The sequence below is a fragment of the Mixophyes fleayi genome, chromosome 3, assembly GCF_038048845.1.
Source record: "Mixophyes fleayi isolate aMixFle1 chromosome 3, aMixFle1.hap1, whole genome shotgun sequence".
Taxonomy (NCBI): Eukaryota; Metazoa; Chordata; class Amphibia; order Anura; family Limnodynastidae; genus Mixophyes; species Mixophyes fleayi.
In genome coordinates, this window is record NC_134404.1 from 327,360,566 (window position 1) to 327,377,775 (window position 17,210).

General features: G+C 40.9%; 2 protein-coding genes across 4 annotated transcripts in view; one reads left to right on the plus strand and one right to left on the minus strand.

Moving 5' to 3' along the window:
- TRAF5 (TNF receptor associated factor 5) overlaps positions 1-7,282 on the plus strand; it is a 45,247-nt gene extending 37,965 nt beyond the window's left edge. For all 3 annotated transcript variants that reach the window (XM_075204212.1, XM_075204211.1, XM_075204210.1), the window contains 5 exons: positions 212-286; positions 1,954-2,046; positions 4,837-4,968; positions 5,795-5,963; positions 6,586-7,282. In XM_075204212.1, the coding sequence (XP_075060313.1) occupies positions 212-286; positions 1,954-2,046; positions 4,837-4,968; positions 5,795-5,963; positions 6,586-7,166 (1,050 nt within the window). In that variant the 3' untranslated portion in view covers positions 7,167-7,282. The remainder of the gene's footprint in view (positions 1-211; positions 287-1,953; positions 2,047-4,836; positions 4,969-5,794; positions 5,964-6,585) is intronic.
- A 1,285-nt stretch (positions 7,283-8,567) lies between these two features.
- Positions 8,568-12,843, minus strand: MRPL57 (mitochondrial ribosomal protein L57). The gene is made up of 2 exons (XM_075200755.1): positions 12,735-12,843; positions 8,568-8,954 (listed from the first exon to the last, which is right to left on the minus strand). Exon 2 carries the CDS (start codon positions 8,939-8,941, stop codon positions 8,627-8,629), a length of 315 nt encoding a protein of 104 aa, XP_075056856.1. The 5' UTR covers positions 8,942-8,954; positions 12,735-12,843; the 3' UTR covers positions 8,568-8,626.
- Positions 12,844-17,210: the final 4,367 nt, after the last annotated feature.

Genomic DNA, 17,210 nt, shown 5'->3' on the forward strand with positions numbered 1-17,210 from the left:
GCCTTCAGCTCTCCTATCGCATTTTGCAGAATTGCCCTGTTACAGTAAATAAGGAACACTGAGCATCGATCGGCTGCTGTATTGTACTAGTATGGGATAAGGTGCTGTAAGTGTACATTTCTGGGGTCAGAATAAAGCTGTCCTTCACTTCACATGTTGCATATATAACATTATTCTCTGAGCTGCAAATAAATGTCTGTATTACTTCCAGCTGGATGAGCACTTTCCCGTATGTACCGAGGCTGAAGTAGAATGTCCCTTCGCAGATTATGGCTGCTATATAAAGGTAATCTGTCGGTCTAGAGCCGTTTCCTTTCAGTAATATTTTCTCTGTTACATTATTGTCTGAGATGTCATTTTCCTATGTCTTCTTTGTTGAGTCTGTAGGTTCCTGTGATAATCTAGTCTGCACTCATTTTACCACCCTGGTCCTCCAGGCTTCTTTCTTCTCCACTGGTGTCCTCTCATCTGTCTTTAAACCTTGAACCATCATTCTCAGATAAACCCACCCTACTACCGTCTGATTCCAGGCTACTGGAGAGCCTTTTATACGTTCAGGAATGATGCATCCTCATGACTATTGGTTCGGCAAATAAAAATGGCAGCCCCCACTGTGCATACTTTAAAATGTGCCTGAAAACCACTTTGAAATCTTTTAAATGATCTGTCTAATGGATTAAATACATAAAGTGTGTGTTGTAATACAGTGGCATACCCCATGTGTGTAGGATATATAGGGGGTGCCTTAAATAGAGTTGGGGGATTGAGCAGCAAGATGGCTCAGTGGTTAGCACCTCTGCCTCACAGCGCTGGGGTCAGGGTCTGGCTGGCTTGAAAAAATATATCCCCGGGGACGAGACTCAGCTCAGGAACATTGTAAATGAAGAAAAAAGCGGGTAGCCCAGTGCCCCAGTCCAAGGTAGCCCACTATGGGACTGCCCAGCCAGCCTCTGCTTGGGATCATGAGTTCGATTCCCGACCATGGCCTTATTTTGTGGAGTTTGTATGTTCTCCCCATGTTTGCGTGGGATTCCTCCAGGTGCTCCGGTTTCCTCCCACACTCCAAAAACATATTAGTAGGTTCATTGGCTGCTAACAAAATTTACCAGAGTCTGTGTGTCAGTGTGTGTATTAGGAAATTTAGACTAACTTCCAATGGGGCAGGGACTGATGTGAGTGAGTTCTCTGTACAGCGCTGCAGAATTGGTGGAGCTATATAAATAATGATGATGATCGAGAGAGACCGTAATTTCTGGACCAAGGACTGGCATTATTTACAAGACATATATGCTGCCAAATTTTATTTTATGATGTTGTACTGAAGCCTTCAGGCTGGTTACAGAAAAATTAAGAAAAAAACCCAAAAGCTTTTATTTTAATGGAAATTCTTTAATGGTTTACGGATATATTAGCACATTTATCACACATTATCACAAGCCATTATGGTTTGACCTCCAGAGAGGTATTGAAAAGGAGATAATATTCTGTAGGAGGATTGCTGAGAACAATGACTATCAGATGCATAATTAAAAGGCACTTAACTTGCTATTTAAAGAAAATATGGGATTGTTGGTTTAATTCAAAATGAATCTTTAAAGGGATAGTACATTCAGCATTTTGAGCTTACTAGTACTCCTCTACTAACATTGTATTTAGGTACAAAAAGTGCTAATTTAGTGAGTCAGACACTTGCTTTCATTATCTAACTTGCAGCTGATTGCTAATTGCTGATTTTTTGCACCGAAATGGAATACTAATAAATTAGATTAAACTTAAAGAGTCAGTAAAGCTATGGATAAAGATTTTAGCGATTTAATGAGTAACAATATAATTTCCACTTTTTAGAATTTAGACTATCATATTTGTAAATGCTATAATCAGGAATATACAGGAAACGCTATTATGTAACTATTTCTTTAAACGTCATGTTTTGGTTTTTTTTATTATTTGTAGGTAAAAAGAGGGAAATTAAAAGTACATGAAGATGGCTTCCTCAGAGACCACATGCTGTATGTTTTGAACAGGAATACAAAGCTAGAGAAGCAGGTAAGTGTGCGAGCGCATTGTATGTATTCAGAAACACATTGCACGTCCCTTTATCACACGTAATAAGACCTCCCTGTACACACCTCCACCCAGACCTGTTTAGTTAGGGAATTTCACAAGTCCGATAAAGCCTCAGCCATTGAGAATTCTGCATTTATATTTGTATCCTTTTCATATGACCCTTTCTTGATGGTTTTTTTTTTTTTTTTTTTTTGTAATTTCCTCTCTAACTCGTCCCCTGTGGTTTATGACCAATGCTTGTTATACTCTCGTCACTGTATATTATGACATATTTTAAAAGACGTTCTAACTTCAGCAAACATAAGGTTTATTTAACCCTATAGTGAATTCAGCATCCGTGCAGACGGACGTTCAATTGCGCCCTGCAAATATCTGCTGTTATTTTGTTTCCTCATCAAGGTGATATTGGTGACCTCCCCCTCTGTACTCTGACTGCATCAATATACACTTAGGGGTATATTTACTAAACTGCGGGTTAGAAAAAGTGGAGATGTTGCCTATAGCAACCAATCAGATTCTAGCTCATTTATTTAGTACATTCTACAAATGACAGCTAGAATCTGATTGGTTGCTATAGGCAACATCTCCACTTTTTCTAACCCGCAGTTTAGTAAATATACCCCTTAGAGCAGGGTTTTCCAAATCCAGTCCTCAGGGCTCCCCAACAGTGCAGGTTTTCCGGATCACATGTGACATAATTAGGACTATCTGTGGGTCTGTTACAATGTGTCAGTCACCAGTGCTCTAACTAGACATTTTAGTGCCCTGGGCGAGACAGGGCACCGGCGCCCCCCATCTAAGTGGGAGTGACATTTGCCAAGTGGGTGTGGCTAACCTAATGTGGGGGTGTGGCTAGCACTTTACTGAAATAATTCTGTTACACATATTTGCAAATGCATAATAGAGAGATGGATGGAGAAAGGGAGGAGAAAGAGAGAGATGGAGGTAGTAAGAGATAGAGATAGAGGGAGAGAGAAGGGGGAGGAAAAAAGGGAGAGAGACAGAGAGAGAGAAAGAAACAGGAAGGGAGAGAGAGGGATTAGTGAAAGAAATACAGATATGACACAGGGATAAAGGGGTGAGGGATGTAACAACAGAGAGACAGCCAGACATATAGATACAGAATTGAGTGAGAGAGATAGAGATAAGAGGTGTATAAACATGGAGACAGGCAGCCAGACATAGAGACACAGATATGAGTGTAAGAGATACATAGGTGAGAGAGACCTGGGAGAAGCAGAAACAGTCAGACAGACACAGAAACGAGTGTAAGAGAGATATACATAGATGAGATGAAGAAGGACACCAGACTGGAATACAGAGACAGAAGCAGGTATGTGTGCTGCCACTGATTTGTATAATAGGAAGGTTAGCAGGAACAATGTACACTGAATAGACATCTGTATAAGAGGTGAAGTGGAGGGAACTAGTAACAGGACAACAATAACCCAGCATCTGGACAGCAGTGACAGCGATAGTGAAGCCAGTGTATCCCTGTAACTGGCCGAGAGATCCCCCCCCCCACGGGCGTGCCCAGTCTGTGCCCCTCCGAGAGGCTCTGAGCCCCCGAGCTAGAGACAGCCAGAGCTGGCAAGTGTCTGTGTGCCTCCCCCCCGTGTGACTGGAGTCCCCTTCTGACCGTGACGCTCCTGAACCCGCCCCTATCCACCAAGTAGACAGCCTCAGAGAAGCAGGGAGCCAGAGGGGAGAATGGTCCGGATCCTGCAGCAGCACCTCACACACAGACAGCGCTGCTGCTGCACCAACCCCCGGGGCTCGATCAGAGAATCTTTCATTCACTTACCCGCAGTGGAACGCATATGCGTTCCACCAACAGGAAGTTCGGCATTTGCGTTCCAAATGCAGAACTTCCTGTCAGTGGAAGATGCGTTCCACTGCGGGTAAGTAAAGGCCTGTAGATAGAGCCAGGTAGCGGGCGGCTGCTGCTCCCACTTGGGCTTGCGCCCTGGGCGACGGCACCGCCCGCACCACCCTAGTTACGGCTCTGTCAGTCACTAATGAATACACCTGTGCTCCAGCAAGGAGATATGGAAAACCTGCACTGTTGGGGAGCCCTGAGTACTGGGTTTGGGAAACTCTGCCTTAGAGGCTTTAAAAAAAACATGGTTTACGCTGCTGTGATCACACAGTGGGCACATAGTGTCAGCCAATGTTTATGTACACGAAGGTGGGGAAAAGGAGGGAAAATAGGTTCATTGTGACATTTGTTCATACAAGGTCTGTCTACTTATCAACTTTACAGCCAGAAGGCTAGAACTTATTATCCAATAGTATAAATGAATAAAATATAGGAGCATCACATAGTTAGGAATGAACTAATGAACAGGGTGTAGCAGGTTTGCAACATTTATAGTTAAAGAAAAAATTACTCCCAGTGTCCAATCCCCTCATTTTATATATTTTACATTTAGTGAAACAGAGCAGGTAAAATACTCCAGAGGTAGATTTAGCAAACCTAAAAAAGAAAAGTGGAGGTGTTGCCCATAGCAACCAATCAGATTCTAGTTATTTATCTAGTACATTCCAGACAATGATAGCTAGAATCTGATTGGTTGCTGTGGGTAACAATTACACTTTTCCTTTTAATAAGGTTTGATAAATCTACCCCCAGTACTCCAATATAGAAGTTGCTTAAGGTACAGATAGATTCCTCTCTAATCATGATGCTTCCTCCGCACAATGGAGTTCTCTTACTCAACCTTATTTTTGTGTTATTATTTATTTCTTTGTATTACTTTCTTCTCCCAGATGCTGGATTTAAAGCAAAGCATGGAACTGAAAGAAAGCAAAATTCAGCAGCTCGCCAACACTGTTAAATGGTGTGAAAAGGAATGTCGCCAATTCAACGGGACAAACGGAAGTCATCTTTCCAATCCCCAAGTGAGAACCACTTTCCCTATGCACAACTTCATGGGGCAGATTTATTAAACCTTCGAAAAAGGAATAGTGGAGGTGTTGCCCATAGCAACCAATCAGATTCCAGCTACCATTTACCTAGTACACTCTAGAAAATAATAGCTAGAATCTGATCGGTTGCTATGGACAACATCTCAACATTCCTTTTTAGAAGGTTTAATAACAAAAAGTACAAGTACAAATTGGTAAATTCGGTGGGGAAAAATGTTCTGTGGCCACCTGGCAGATTTGGAACACCAACATGGGCAATCTCTGCCCCTTGAAGCTTCCTTAATTATCATGTTTATTACCACTACAGATAAGAACTATCAGACAGCATTAGCACACAAGACATTAGTTTTGGAAGAAGTCCGATACTGAATTGTAATATGAGAAAGAATATCATTTTTTTTTCTCACCAAAACGAACAGGAAACATCATTATTATTATTATTCCAGTAAGAAATCCATTCTTCATTGATAATTTGCCATTTATAAAATAACTACTTCTAATATGAGTCCTAACATGTAGCTGCACAGCCAATTTATTTCAATATCTATCCATCTGTATCTGTCTAATCTTCTATCTATTTATCTCCTATCCATCTATCTATACTGCACTTCAGTAAGTACAGCGTATTGAAGAATCTTCACACACTGCGGTTCACCAGGTGTTGTGAAACGGCTTCTCCCAGCATGCTTTGCCAGAGCCGCAGGTTGTGTAGACTTGGTAGAGGCGCATCTGTTAATTGCTTGCACGTACATTTTCTTTAGTGTTTCACGAACACTTTCTTTCCTTCCATTGTGCTTAGACTCTTGTCAGTTACATAGAAAAGGCTTCCTGGCTGGAGGAGCAGGTGATGCAGTTGGTGCAACTGATCAGTGAAGAACAGAGCCGCCATGATCTCAGGCCACTGATAGAGGCCATTGAGAGTATCAAGCAAACAGTGACCGGCTTGGAGAGCTACAAAGACCGTCTAGGTATGTTCTGTCCTGTGACTTTAGGCAAGTCTTCCTGTGTGCCGCTTACAGCTGTAAACAACCACTAAGCCCCAAATTGAAATGTTCAGATGTGAACCATAAAGGTGAACCAAGGTTCAGTGTTACCCTGGCATTTCATAGCAGCTCGGTACAAAGTCCCCCCCCAGCTCATGATCCTACCTAAGAAGTAGGACAATGCCATTCTTGGACCAATACAGGTAAATAGCTGAGACTACATCCAATTGTGCTGCTGTGACATCAGCCACTGTGCATGACTTCAGCAATCCACACAATGCATTTTGGCAAGCAAGTCTGCCCCGGCTGTCAGTCACCATCTGTCTATTTAGCTAGAGAAGCACCTCCCTCCTAGCATACAGCCTGCTGCAGAGGCACAACAGAGAACACGTAGAGAATGTAAATTAAGAAAATAAGTTTGGGTGGAGTTCCAGCTAGGGTAGTTTTTACCGTAACAATGGCATAGTGCAAACAGCCCTGGCATGAGCTTTCATACAATTATTAAGGTGTTCAAAACAACCATATTAACTGCAGACTTCTATGCCCAATGTATGTTAGGTGACAGTATCTTTGTCCACTGCCCCTTACTACTTTAATCTTTCTTCAGATAACCTGGAGGGTCAGTCCAGCAAACACGACGTGCAGATTAACATCCATAAAACGCAGCTGAGCAGCAACGAAGAACGATTTAGACTTCTAGAAGGGACCTGTTACAACGGAAAACTCATCTGGAAAATCCCAGACTACGAGAGAAAGAAAAAGGAAGCCGTGGAGGGGCGTGTGGTCTCTATATACAGCCAGCACTTCTACACAAGCCGCTGCGGTTACCGTCTATGTGCTCGAGCCTACCTGAACGGCGATGGGTCCGGGAAAGGCTCCTACTTATCCTTGTACTTCGTGGTCATGAAAGGGGAGTTCGACTCGCTCCTGTCCTGGCCATTCAAGCAGAAAGTCACACTGATGTTGCTTGACCAAAGCGGGAAGAAGAATCATATACTAGATGTCTTCAAGGCTGACCCCCACAGCAGCAGTTTTAAAAGACCTGAAGGGGAGATGAACATCGCCTCGGGGTGTCCACGTTTTATTTCTCACGCCCAGCTGGAGAATCCAAGGAATGGTTGTTACGTTAAAGATGATACATTGTTTATTAAAGTCGCTGTGGATCTAACTGACCTTGAAGAACTATGAACAGTTTCATAAGTTATATTTGTATGGATTATATATTTTGTTGATAAAGCTGCACTTAATGTATTGTGGAACTTGTAAAATTGTTCTTGAAATATAAATTATTATTTTGGTAACAATGGCTGTGGCTACATTTTGCAAAAGTATAATAAGCTATTTAGCGGAACAATGATGACGACCCTAAAAACATACTATTTATAACATTACAGTATAGCAAACACACAGGTTTGCATTATATATATATATATATATATATATATATATGCTAGGCAGATTTTATTTTTATTCAGAAAATCATAATGGAAAGGTATCCATTAGAGATCAGCATTAAAATCTGATGGATGCAGAAATCCAGGTACTTGCAGTCAGTGGCTGCAGGTGGTTTGTTAGACTGTAGGACAAGAGTCACTGAAGCTACAGGAAAGATCCTGGTAAATACAGCTCTACATATATATTGGAGCTCATCCCACTAGTGAACATCGGAGCACTCCGCGTACTTGCAGTCGGTGGAGAGGGACAGTCTTAACCACTGATGCCGGTCTCACAGCTCTGCTCTGTTAAGCTGCAAAAGTTACGAAGTGCAGAACATATCGCAATTTAGAATTGTCGGATTGGTTGATATTGGTCACTGCACTTCAGTTTCCACCTAGGTTACTTGTCTAGCCCCAGAATCTATAAAGAATGCTCACAGGGTGTGGACTGCAGAACCTTAATGGACGGAGTTTTGGCCCAACAATCTGGTGCTACGGTCACTTAGCTGACCCCTTTTGGCCATCTTCAGCCACTATATGAACACTGGATAAAACTACAATGTATTCCTGTATGGTAGGAGGTCATGAATCAATTTGTGTATCCCAAATGGATCCATGTATAATCTCTTATCTATTGCTTTTATGCCCGAAAGCTTTGTTGAGTTTACACCGACACTGGAGGGAAGTAGGTTCAGTAGAAATTCGAGGAAAAATTACATCACAGAAGGTTGTGGATAAGTGGAATTGCCTCCAATCCGTGGTGGTAGAGGCTTATTCAGTAGAGCAATGTAAACATGCTCGGGATAGACATAAGGTTAGCCTTACAAAGGATCATACAGGGTTTGAGGTTACCATAGGTTAAAAAATGGGCAGACTAGATGGGCCAAGCGGTTGACTCCACGATCCTCCTCGTTCAGAAGAATCACATCATTATCTTTATGTTGGTAATGTTCAGATGCTCACATTGGCCCAACTCCCACTTCACTTATTACACATAGTCATGCAGGAGTTCCCTGATATTAAATACTTTGTGCTGCTCAATGGCCCTGTTCAATTCAGCTCCTGCTAATAAATGTAATAGGGTTCTCAGACCCCAGACAAAAAGCACCACCGATGTCAGGTTCTTACATATAGGATGCAATAAAAAAAATACTCAATCTTACAAAATATATTTAATAGGTTTCAAATGGACGCCAACATGTATTGGATAAATCAAGATATTGTCCATTTCTTGGTGACATTTAAATGATTTAAGTGATCTTCCAAATATTTATGTTCGGGGAACTTGGCCACCTGCCGGGCCTTTAGCTCATAAAACTCTCTGTTCCTCCGCTCTGCAGCATGGCGGTGTTCCTGCTGTTTGGTCATGTAGGGTCGGCTTATCCAGTACTCAGTCTCTGCTTCTATCTCTAGCCTCTTAATCATAGACATCTTCATCTGATAGGTGACCACCCTGGGCCGCCGGTACTTCCCAATCCACTGCCGACCTGGGATGCCCTTCCTGAGCAGCATATTAGTCAGGAACATCTTTGCTTAGTTTCTGAAAATAAACATATTAGAGCCATGAATACAATAGAGATCCAAGAATACGGGCGATATGACATTTGTATGTGTGTTGTCTGCACGCAGTGAACGCTTATATTCTGTGTATCCCATCAAATCACTAAAAGATACACTGCTCCAAGTGACAACAGAACAGGACATGGGGGCAGATAGGGACAATTGCCATTAGGACTTCTGTGTGTTCTCCTTCCCCTCTAGACCAGAAGAAAGCTCAGAAGAACCCGCTCCACACTGCTTGCTGGGGGATTATTACCTCTAGTTCATCATCATCATCATTTATTTATATAGCGCCACTAATTCCGCAGCGCTGTACAGAGAACTCATTCACATCAGTCCCTGCCCCATTGGAGCTTACAGTCTAAATTCCCTAATATATACACACACTCACACAAAGACAGACAGAGAGGGAGACAGACAGAGACTAGGGTCAATTTTTGATTGCAGCCAATTAACCTACCAGTATGTTTTTGGAGTGTGGGAGGAAACCGGAGCACCCGGAGGAAACCCACGCAAACACAGGGAGAACATACAAACTCCACACAGATAAGGCCATGGTCGGGAATCGAACTCATGACCCCAGTGCTGTGAGGCAGACGTGCTAACCACTAGGCCACTGTGCTGGTGAATAGTTTCCAGGTGCAGTATTACATCCTAAGGGGACAGTTCAACCTTTCATAACCTCTGATTAAGTTAGGCTGTGTGTGTGTGTGTGTGATAGGGGCACAGATGGATATAATGTGCAGACGGTTAATGCGACGTAAGTGAATGCCGTCACTGGTAAGAGGCTGTCTTGCTTCCCTTCCTATCGCCAAATATGTAAAAGAATAACATCATCTATTTATATAGCGGCACTAATTCCGCTGCGCTGTACAGAGAACTCGCTCACATCAGACCCTGCCCCATTGGGGCTTACAATCTAAATTCCCCAACATACACACACATACAAACCAGAAGAGACTAAGGTAAATTTAATAGCAGCCAATTAACCTACCAGTATGTTTTTGAAGTGTGGGAGGAAACTGGAGCACCCGGAGGAAACCCACGCAAACACCGGGAGAACATACAAACTTCTCACAGATAAGGCCATGGTTGGGAATTTAATTAACTTCTGTGACTAATTGAATATGCCCCTTAACCTGCAAAGAATTACTGGGAAATATTCAATTATCTGCGGACATTGCGGCGCCATGGTGACCAAGATTTATCCAGCCTTGGAAAAAAATGTATTTATTGACTGGTGCGAAAATAATGTTTTATCGTGGCATCAGCCAGTATGTACTCACTTTGCACGGGCACAAGCTGTTGTAATAAGGAGACAAGCTGGTTTGTAGTAATTTGTTCAGGGACAAAGGCAGATGTATAATGTGGAGGGGGAAAAGGCTATTATAACTAGGTCACAAAATTTTTTGGGGTATCGTGGACTATATAATATATATATATTTTATTTTTCAGCAATCATTTGTCATCCTTAAATATGATGAGGACACTTGTCATTGGGCTATTTTCCATTATTACAAAATGACTCGCTCTTAACTTTTGCATACATTTGTCCAGGGCTGGACTATTGGCATGTGAAGCTATATGGGCAAAGTGGCTATTTACTGGCAAGTGAGGCTATATGTAGGTATTGTATTTTGGGGGCATGTGAGGCCATATGGAGGGACTTCTGGGTCCCATGCACGTGTTTTGCCATACTGAAAAGATATATAATTGTTTCCCTCACATACTCAAATCTATGCTGCAATTAGTTAGATTAGTTTTTTCGCCAAACAACGCATGTCGGGTATATATATTTTTTTCTCATAAAAAGTGCAGGTTCATTTTGCTATGAAAATATACAGTTTGGGAGGATCTGTACACCAAAATGCAGTAGCAAGTGAACTGTGCAATTCACATATGCCTATATATACTGTAATGATGCCTTCATGGAACGGTTTGGCACCAATTTAAATCATTACTTTAGCAGCATGTATTGCTTCAATCAAATGTTGTTGGTGCTTTGTGTTCCACTGTAAATAGTCCCTTTAGTACTACATACAGTTTTCTAGATTTAGGTAGCTTGGTGGCACAGTGGCTAACATTTCATCCTCACAGCACTAGAGTCATGACTTTGATTACTACCAGGGCCCCATCTGTGGTAACTGCAGGTTAATTGGCTTCTGCAAAATGGACCCTAGTCTGTGTGTGTGTGGTTGAGAATTAGACCGTAAGCTGCAATAGGGCAGGGACTGATGTGAGTAATTACATACCCTGCATATAGGAGCAGCAAGGGTCTTGGGCCCTTACAAACGACGGGCCAGTTAGAGATCCGTAACCAGATACTTTGACAACCTCAGGTAACAAGCCAATGACATGGGAACTAATTAGCATTAGTCCCAGTCATGTGACAACAAATCACAATAAAAGTCTCTTTAGAAAATACAACTTCTACTAACTAGCCCCATTCTCTACAGTACCGTTACAGCCATTTTAGGTGTCAGAGAGACAGGGGATCATGATGCTACAGTAAAAAGAAGAAAAATAATTTGTTTTAATAATTACTCTTCTTCCTTGTATCCCCATTAGGTTCTATTTAGCTTAAATCTGCAGTCACACACAGATGTTTGCTTCTTATTTTATTTTTTTTAAAAAAGCAAGTTCTGTACCTTTGCAACATGAAACGGATAGAAATTGTTCCAGGACATTCTCTATAACTCAGTCTTCCCTTTGCACAATGTCTCTGGGGCGGTAGGAACGGTCTATGTACATGATGGAAGTGTCTCTACATCATATGACATGTGACTGTGGTTGTCATGGTAATCAAATGTCACTTTACAAACTGCAAATTATTAATAGCAGCTTGAATAAAAATACTAATGAAAATGGAACAAAAAACAATGGAAATTTTAGCAGGTAGTGTTTCTGGCTTTACCGTCATGGTTGTTTAAAAAAACAAACAAACAAAAAACAGATACCATTACTCCTGTCCTTAGAAGTGCCTCAGACCTTGCAATAAAACTTGTAATGCACTTATGGAGCAGATGCAACCATGGGAGAAAAAGTTTTGTTTTGTTTTTTTCAATTCTGCCAATTTTTACCCAACTGCCAAACAATAAAGTCCTATACCTTCTGATGAAAACAATAAGAACTTTGCCTAGTTACATATACAAATAAAAAATGACTCACGGTAAGACAAATACAACACAAAAACTCAATAATTAAGGTGCAAACCATAAAGGGGCTAACACACACAATTAATAAGAAAACCAAATATATGAAGATAAAAAAAATGCTTCCTCTGTGACACTGATCTCATGTGATCATACAGAGCCAATGTGCTGAAAGCTGGCAGTCTGATGATGTCACAGGATGATTCCCTGGACCACACTGAGCATGTTCCTGCCACTACATGGGATGTTCACATTCTCATTAACTACATGCTGACATGTAAAATGTGAATAAAAAGGAAGTGCTAGGCCTGTTTAGTTATGTGCTATTTGTTCACATTTAAACTTAATGTGCAGATGGCTTTATCCTGTCTCCACAACATGCTAATGTGCACCTACCTGTCACTGCATCTGTTCAGTGTTTTGGCTTTAATAAAAGGTGTCAGCTAATATAATAAAAAGATACCTCCCCCCATACTGGTACAACTTGTGTTTAGGTTTAGTAGAGATGACATTGCAAAGACCACACATGTTATTCTATGTGTGTGCACAATGCACGTTACATGTTATTCTGTGTGTGTGGCCCTCTATATATAATGTACATCTCTCACCTCTCTGGGATCCCCAAGATCAGAAACTACATCCGAAGACTGCTGCAATAACCAGAAGCAGACTATCTGCTGCCCTTCAGTGTGTGGCACTCAATTACAAAACGGAAGTACTTAATCCGCCATACTTGATTGGGGCGAGCGGTCATATTATGCTGGGAAATTATAACGTACGCCCCTGTGATTTATTTTACACCCCCATTAGAAACTCTAACTTTTTTCAAAAGCAAAACTAATATAACTTGTATAGTTAGACCTGTTTTTAGAGTACAGTAAACTGCACTTTGCCAGAACTAAAAATGGCGGCTGCTGTGGACCGTTTACTGACGCTTTTCCTGTCTGCGAAGTGAGGGCGGAAGTGATGTAGGATGGGAAGTGTCATGGCGGCGGAGGGAAGCTGGGCTTAGTGGTGATGTCTGCTTCCCCTTCTAGTTCCATGTTGCCCGGGACAGTGTTATAATAGACAGGTTAGTCAGTAATCATTATGGGAAGCATGATATTGCACGACTGTCTTATGCAACCTGTGGCTCGCCAGTTGTGGAACTACAAGTCCCAGAATGCCCTGCCAGTGGTCTTTATGGGGAAATATAATAGTGTAAGCCCCTCTAGAGTTATGGAACAGCAAGTCCCAGCATGCCCTGTTTGCATGAGTCAGTGTTCCCAATGCACACTCCAAAAGGCAGCTGGGACTTGTAGTTCTATGGCAGCTGAAGAGTTAGTTCTGCTGTGACATTTGTAACTAGGAAAGTGACACTTAGAGGAATATCATTTACATTACATTCTTTGGGAGAATTTAGATTGCACAGGTTGTCCTTTAATGCATTTAGCAAGGCTTTGCATAGTATAAAAATTAAACGCTTTGGGAACATTTAATAAAACTGGGACGTTGCTAAAGTAGTGAAGTCCCAATAACTCTGCTAAATAGACCACCCCTCTATTGGTGTCTCTGAAACCTTACGTGCCCTTTTTTTCCCTGCAATAACTGTTATTATTAGTACAGATAATTATTTCCTAAAATATATTGCAACAGTTTCTGTGCCACAAATTTGTTCTAATCTATGTCTTCTACTGCAGCTGGGTGCAAAGGTTTCTTTTGTGGCTTCGTAGATAGAACCTAATGTATCTCTTATTTATAGGCTTCCCTAATTGTTGTTAACTTTCACTGTATCCATAATGATTTACCTTGTCTAGTTGTCCTATCTTGAAATGTATGGGCCTCATACCAAAATGCATCATTATAAAACTATACACATAATATCTGTTCCATCCCCAGTCAGGATCCAATAGAGGAGACTATAATTATATTACTAGTAATCTGACATCTGTTATCCTCATTATCTTCCTGCATGAACTGCCCTAGCGGTAGTCACACCCTTGGCTGTTGAGATGCATTATCTGATGACTTGAAACCCAGAGAGAACACAAATCCCCTTTATTTTGTGGATACTAATCAAAGGACTTTTTATGGCACACTGTATAATCAACATACACTTAGATTTTGATTTTAGTATTGTTTGAACAAATCAGATTAGATTTTCACAACATTTACTAATTGCATCTACGTAATAGGTACCAACCAACTGACTATTCACAGTTGAACTAAACTCCAAAAATGATAACGCACGTCTAATAAACAATACATGATTAGAAGTTTTGTGTTTTTTTTTATTACAATCTTTATTGTTTTGTAGGCATGTCTGACAGAATTGGGGATAAATCCCGGATCCGGTCTTCCTCCTCCTGTGAAGATAAAGGTAATTAGTAATTGCTGCATTGTCGAAATAGCCGAAAACACTGGATAAATGTTGATGTAACATTAACCCCTTCCCTGCTAAGGATGAATGCAACCTTAAAGGAGGAGTGCAGCTAAAGATAGGTTCATAAGGTGATGAATAGAATGTGTGAGGCACCCCGATTGTGCGGATGAGGCTTCTCCACTACTGAGCGGTGGGAAAATTATAGAATAATATTAATATATATATATATATATATATATATATATATATATATATATATATATATATATACATACATATATACACACACACACACACACACTCTTGAACTTTTGGTTATGCATGTGGTTTTTTTTTTTGGGGGGGGGTTATTTGCTCACTCACATCACACCCACTTGTCACACTTCCTGTTTGTGTGCCTTGCTGACTGTGGAAATCTATTGTCTGTCCAAGGCACACAGCACCACCTACATAATATTGAAAGGTACTGCACCTTTCATAAATTAAACTGCCATAAGATTGTTCTTTCCTTTTTCCCTCAGGAAGAGAAAAGAAGAAAAGGAAACGCAGCCGGAGCAGATCATCGTCTGTGTCTTCATCATCATCATCCTCCTCTTCTTCTTCTTCCTCTTCTTCTTCTTTATCATCATCATCATCACATACGTCGTCCTCCTCCTCCTCTTCTCGACCATCCTCATCTTCCAGCACCCGAAGCAGCGCCAGCAGTAGAGGTACTTTTGGAGGTTTTTATTTTTTTAATGGAAAAATTTTGTCATAACTCTAATAAAATAATTAGAAACTGCATATAGTGGTTTGGGAGCACTAAGGAGCGTGTGGTCTTTTTACATAATATCTTGAGATTTCATTGTATGTCCTGATCCTTGGTCAACAACTTCCTGAGAGATTATAACATATCTCATTTATTTTGTGATCTGAACAAATATTCATGAGAATGAAGGAAATCAATTCACTAGGAACAAATGATATCACAGAGCCTCAAATTATATACTGTGTATATATAGTATGTATAGCTGGCTTTTATTTCTTAGATAACCATGATCCGTTTAACTAGAGACTGAGCACTGTATTGTATCCAGTGTTCCTCTCCTGTTTGACCAGGGTGTCCTCAGTTTTGAAGTGGGCGGGGACAGAACAACCTGCAGCCAATCAGATCACTGGAATGGTCACAGCAGCAGAAGACAAGGGAGCGGACCTTTTGGGAGTTTGTGACCTGTCCAATGCTGTGATTGTGTTAACAAGGAGAGAGCTGCATGTGACAGGGGCAGTGTCATGATGTGAGGAGGGGAACAGGGACAAACAGGAAGCCTCAGTTATATAGTGGAAGGAGCAGCGTCCCCCAGCAGCACAGAGTATATGGGGAGATGAGTGATGTGTTAGTGAGGACAGGGCTGCATGTGACAGGGGCAGTGTCATGATGTGAGGAGGTGAACAAAGACGAATGGGAAGCCTCAGTTATATAGTGGAAGGAGCAGGGTCCCCGAACAGAACAAAGTAAGTGATTTGAGGCTTCTGTTGCAGAAAGACTGGTGTCAAAATGCATCTCTCTATGCAGCAAAAAACAAACATCCAACTTGTTTCTCTGTTAGAGTGTGGATTGGCTTTATCTGAATTTGTACCTTGCAGTCTTCAAACTTCTGGCATAATGTCTGTCGTTCAGTTCCAATATGCAGCTTTTATAGAGACCAATTCATACATATAAGATGTTGCAAATTATTTAGTTTGGCCACAAGAGGGCAGACTACTGCCATTGATTATATTCTGCACATAAGAGTTCCTTCCACAAAATCAGTCACGCAGCTTTGATACATGTGGGTGTCCAGTTTGTGTTTAGAACAATGTATTTCATTATTTTGCCTTGTGATGCAGTAATAGTTATTAGCATGGCTGGTCTTTTACCCCTTTATGGTGATGTGTGTTATCAATAAATTGTGACATTTTGAGGCTCCCTCTTTGCAGTTAGTGAGGTTCCCATGTGTGATGTAAAATCTGCATATAGTAATTATTATATAGCGTTTCAGTTTTCTTTCTTTATTTCTTTTAGATTTGACGAAATGTAAATCCAAGAAAATGTCCAAGGAAAAAAACAACAAAAAGGTCTGTGGCCTCTTAGCCTGATTTGTGACTGTACATTTATCTGTCTCTGGTTTGAAGGCTTAACCATTTCACCGCCAGATGTTCTGATTTTTAATTTTTTTTATTTTTTTTTTACCACAGCTGGGCAGACCCGATGTCACCTTATTGGGCCACTGGCGTTATAATTATGCATTTAACATGCTTTTTTATGTCTGTAATGCTAAAAGTCATTGTTCCAGTTGAGTCCATCACCAGTTAACTTAGTTGTGTTGTGACGTTTTTTGGAATGATGCTTGTTCTTGTTATGTGCTGTGTTTCAATGCGCTTGTAGCTATACAAAGTGAGGGTCAAACATATATCATACACTGATCAGCTGCATTTGCATTTCATATGTATTTTCACTAGCATTAAGGAATGAACCTCAAACACCAGTGTGTAGCTTAACCTGCAAGATGTAATATATAAACATATATATAGATATATAGTGTGTCTAGCTAGATATAGGTATATAGTGTGTGTCTATATATGTATGTGTGTGTGTGTGTGTGTGTGTGTATATATATATATATATATATATATATATACTATCATTTAGAAAGCTATATAGTGTCTGTGTATATAGCTAGATATAGTGTATGTGTGTGTGTAT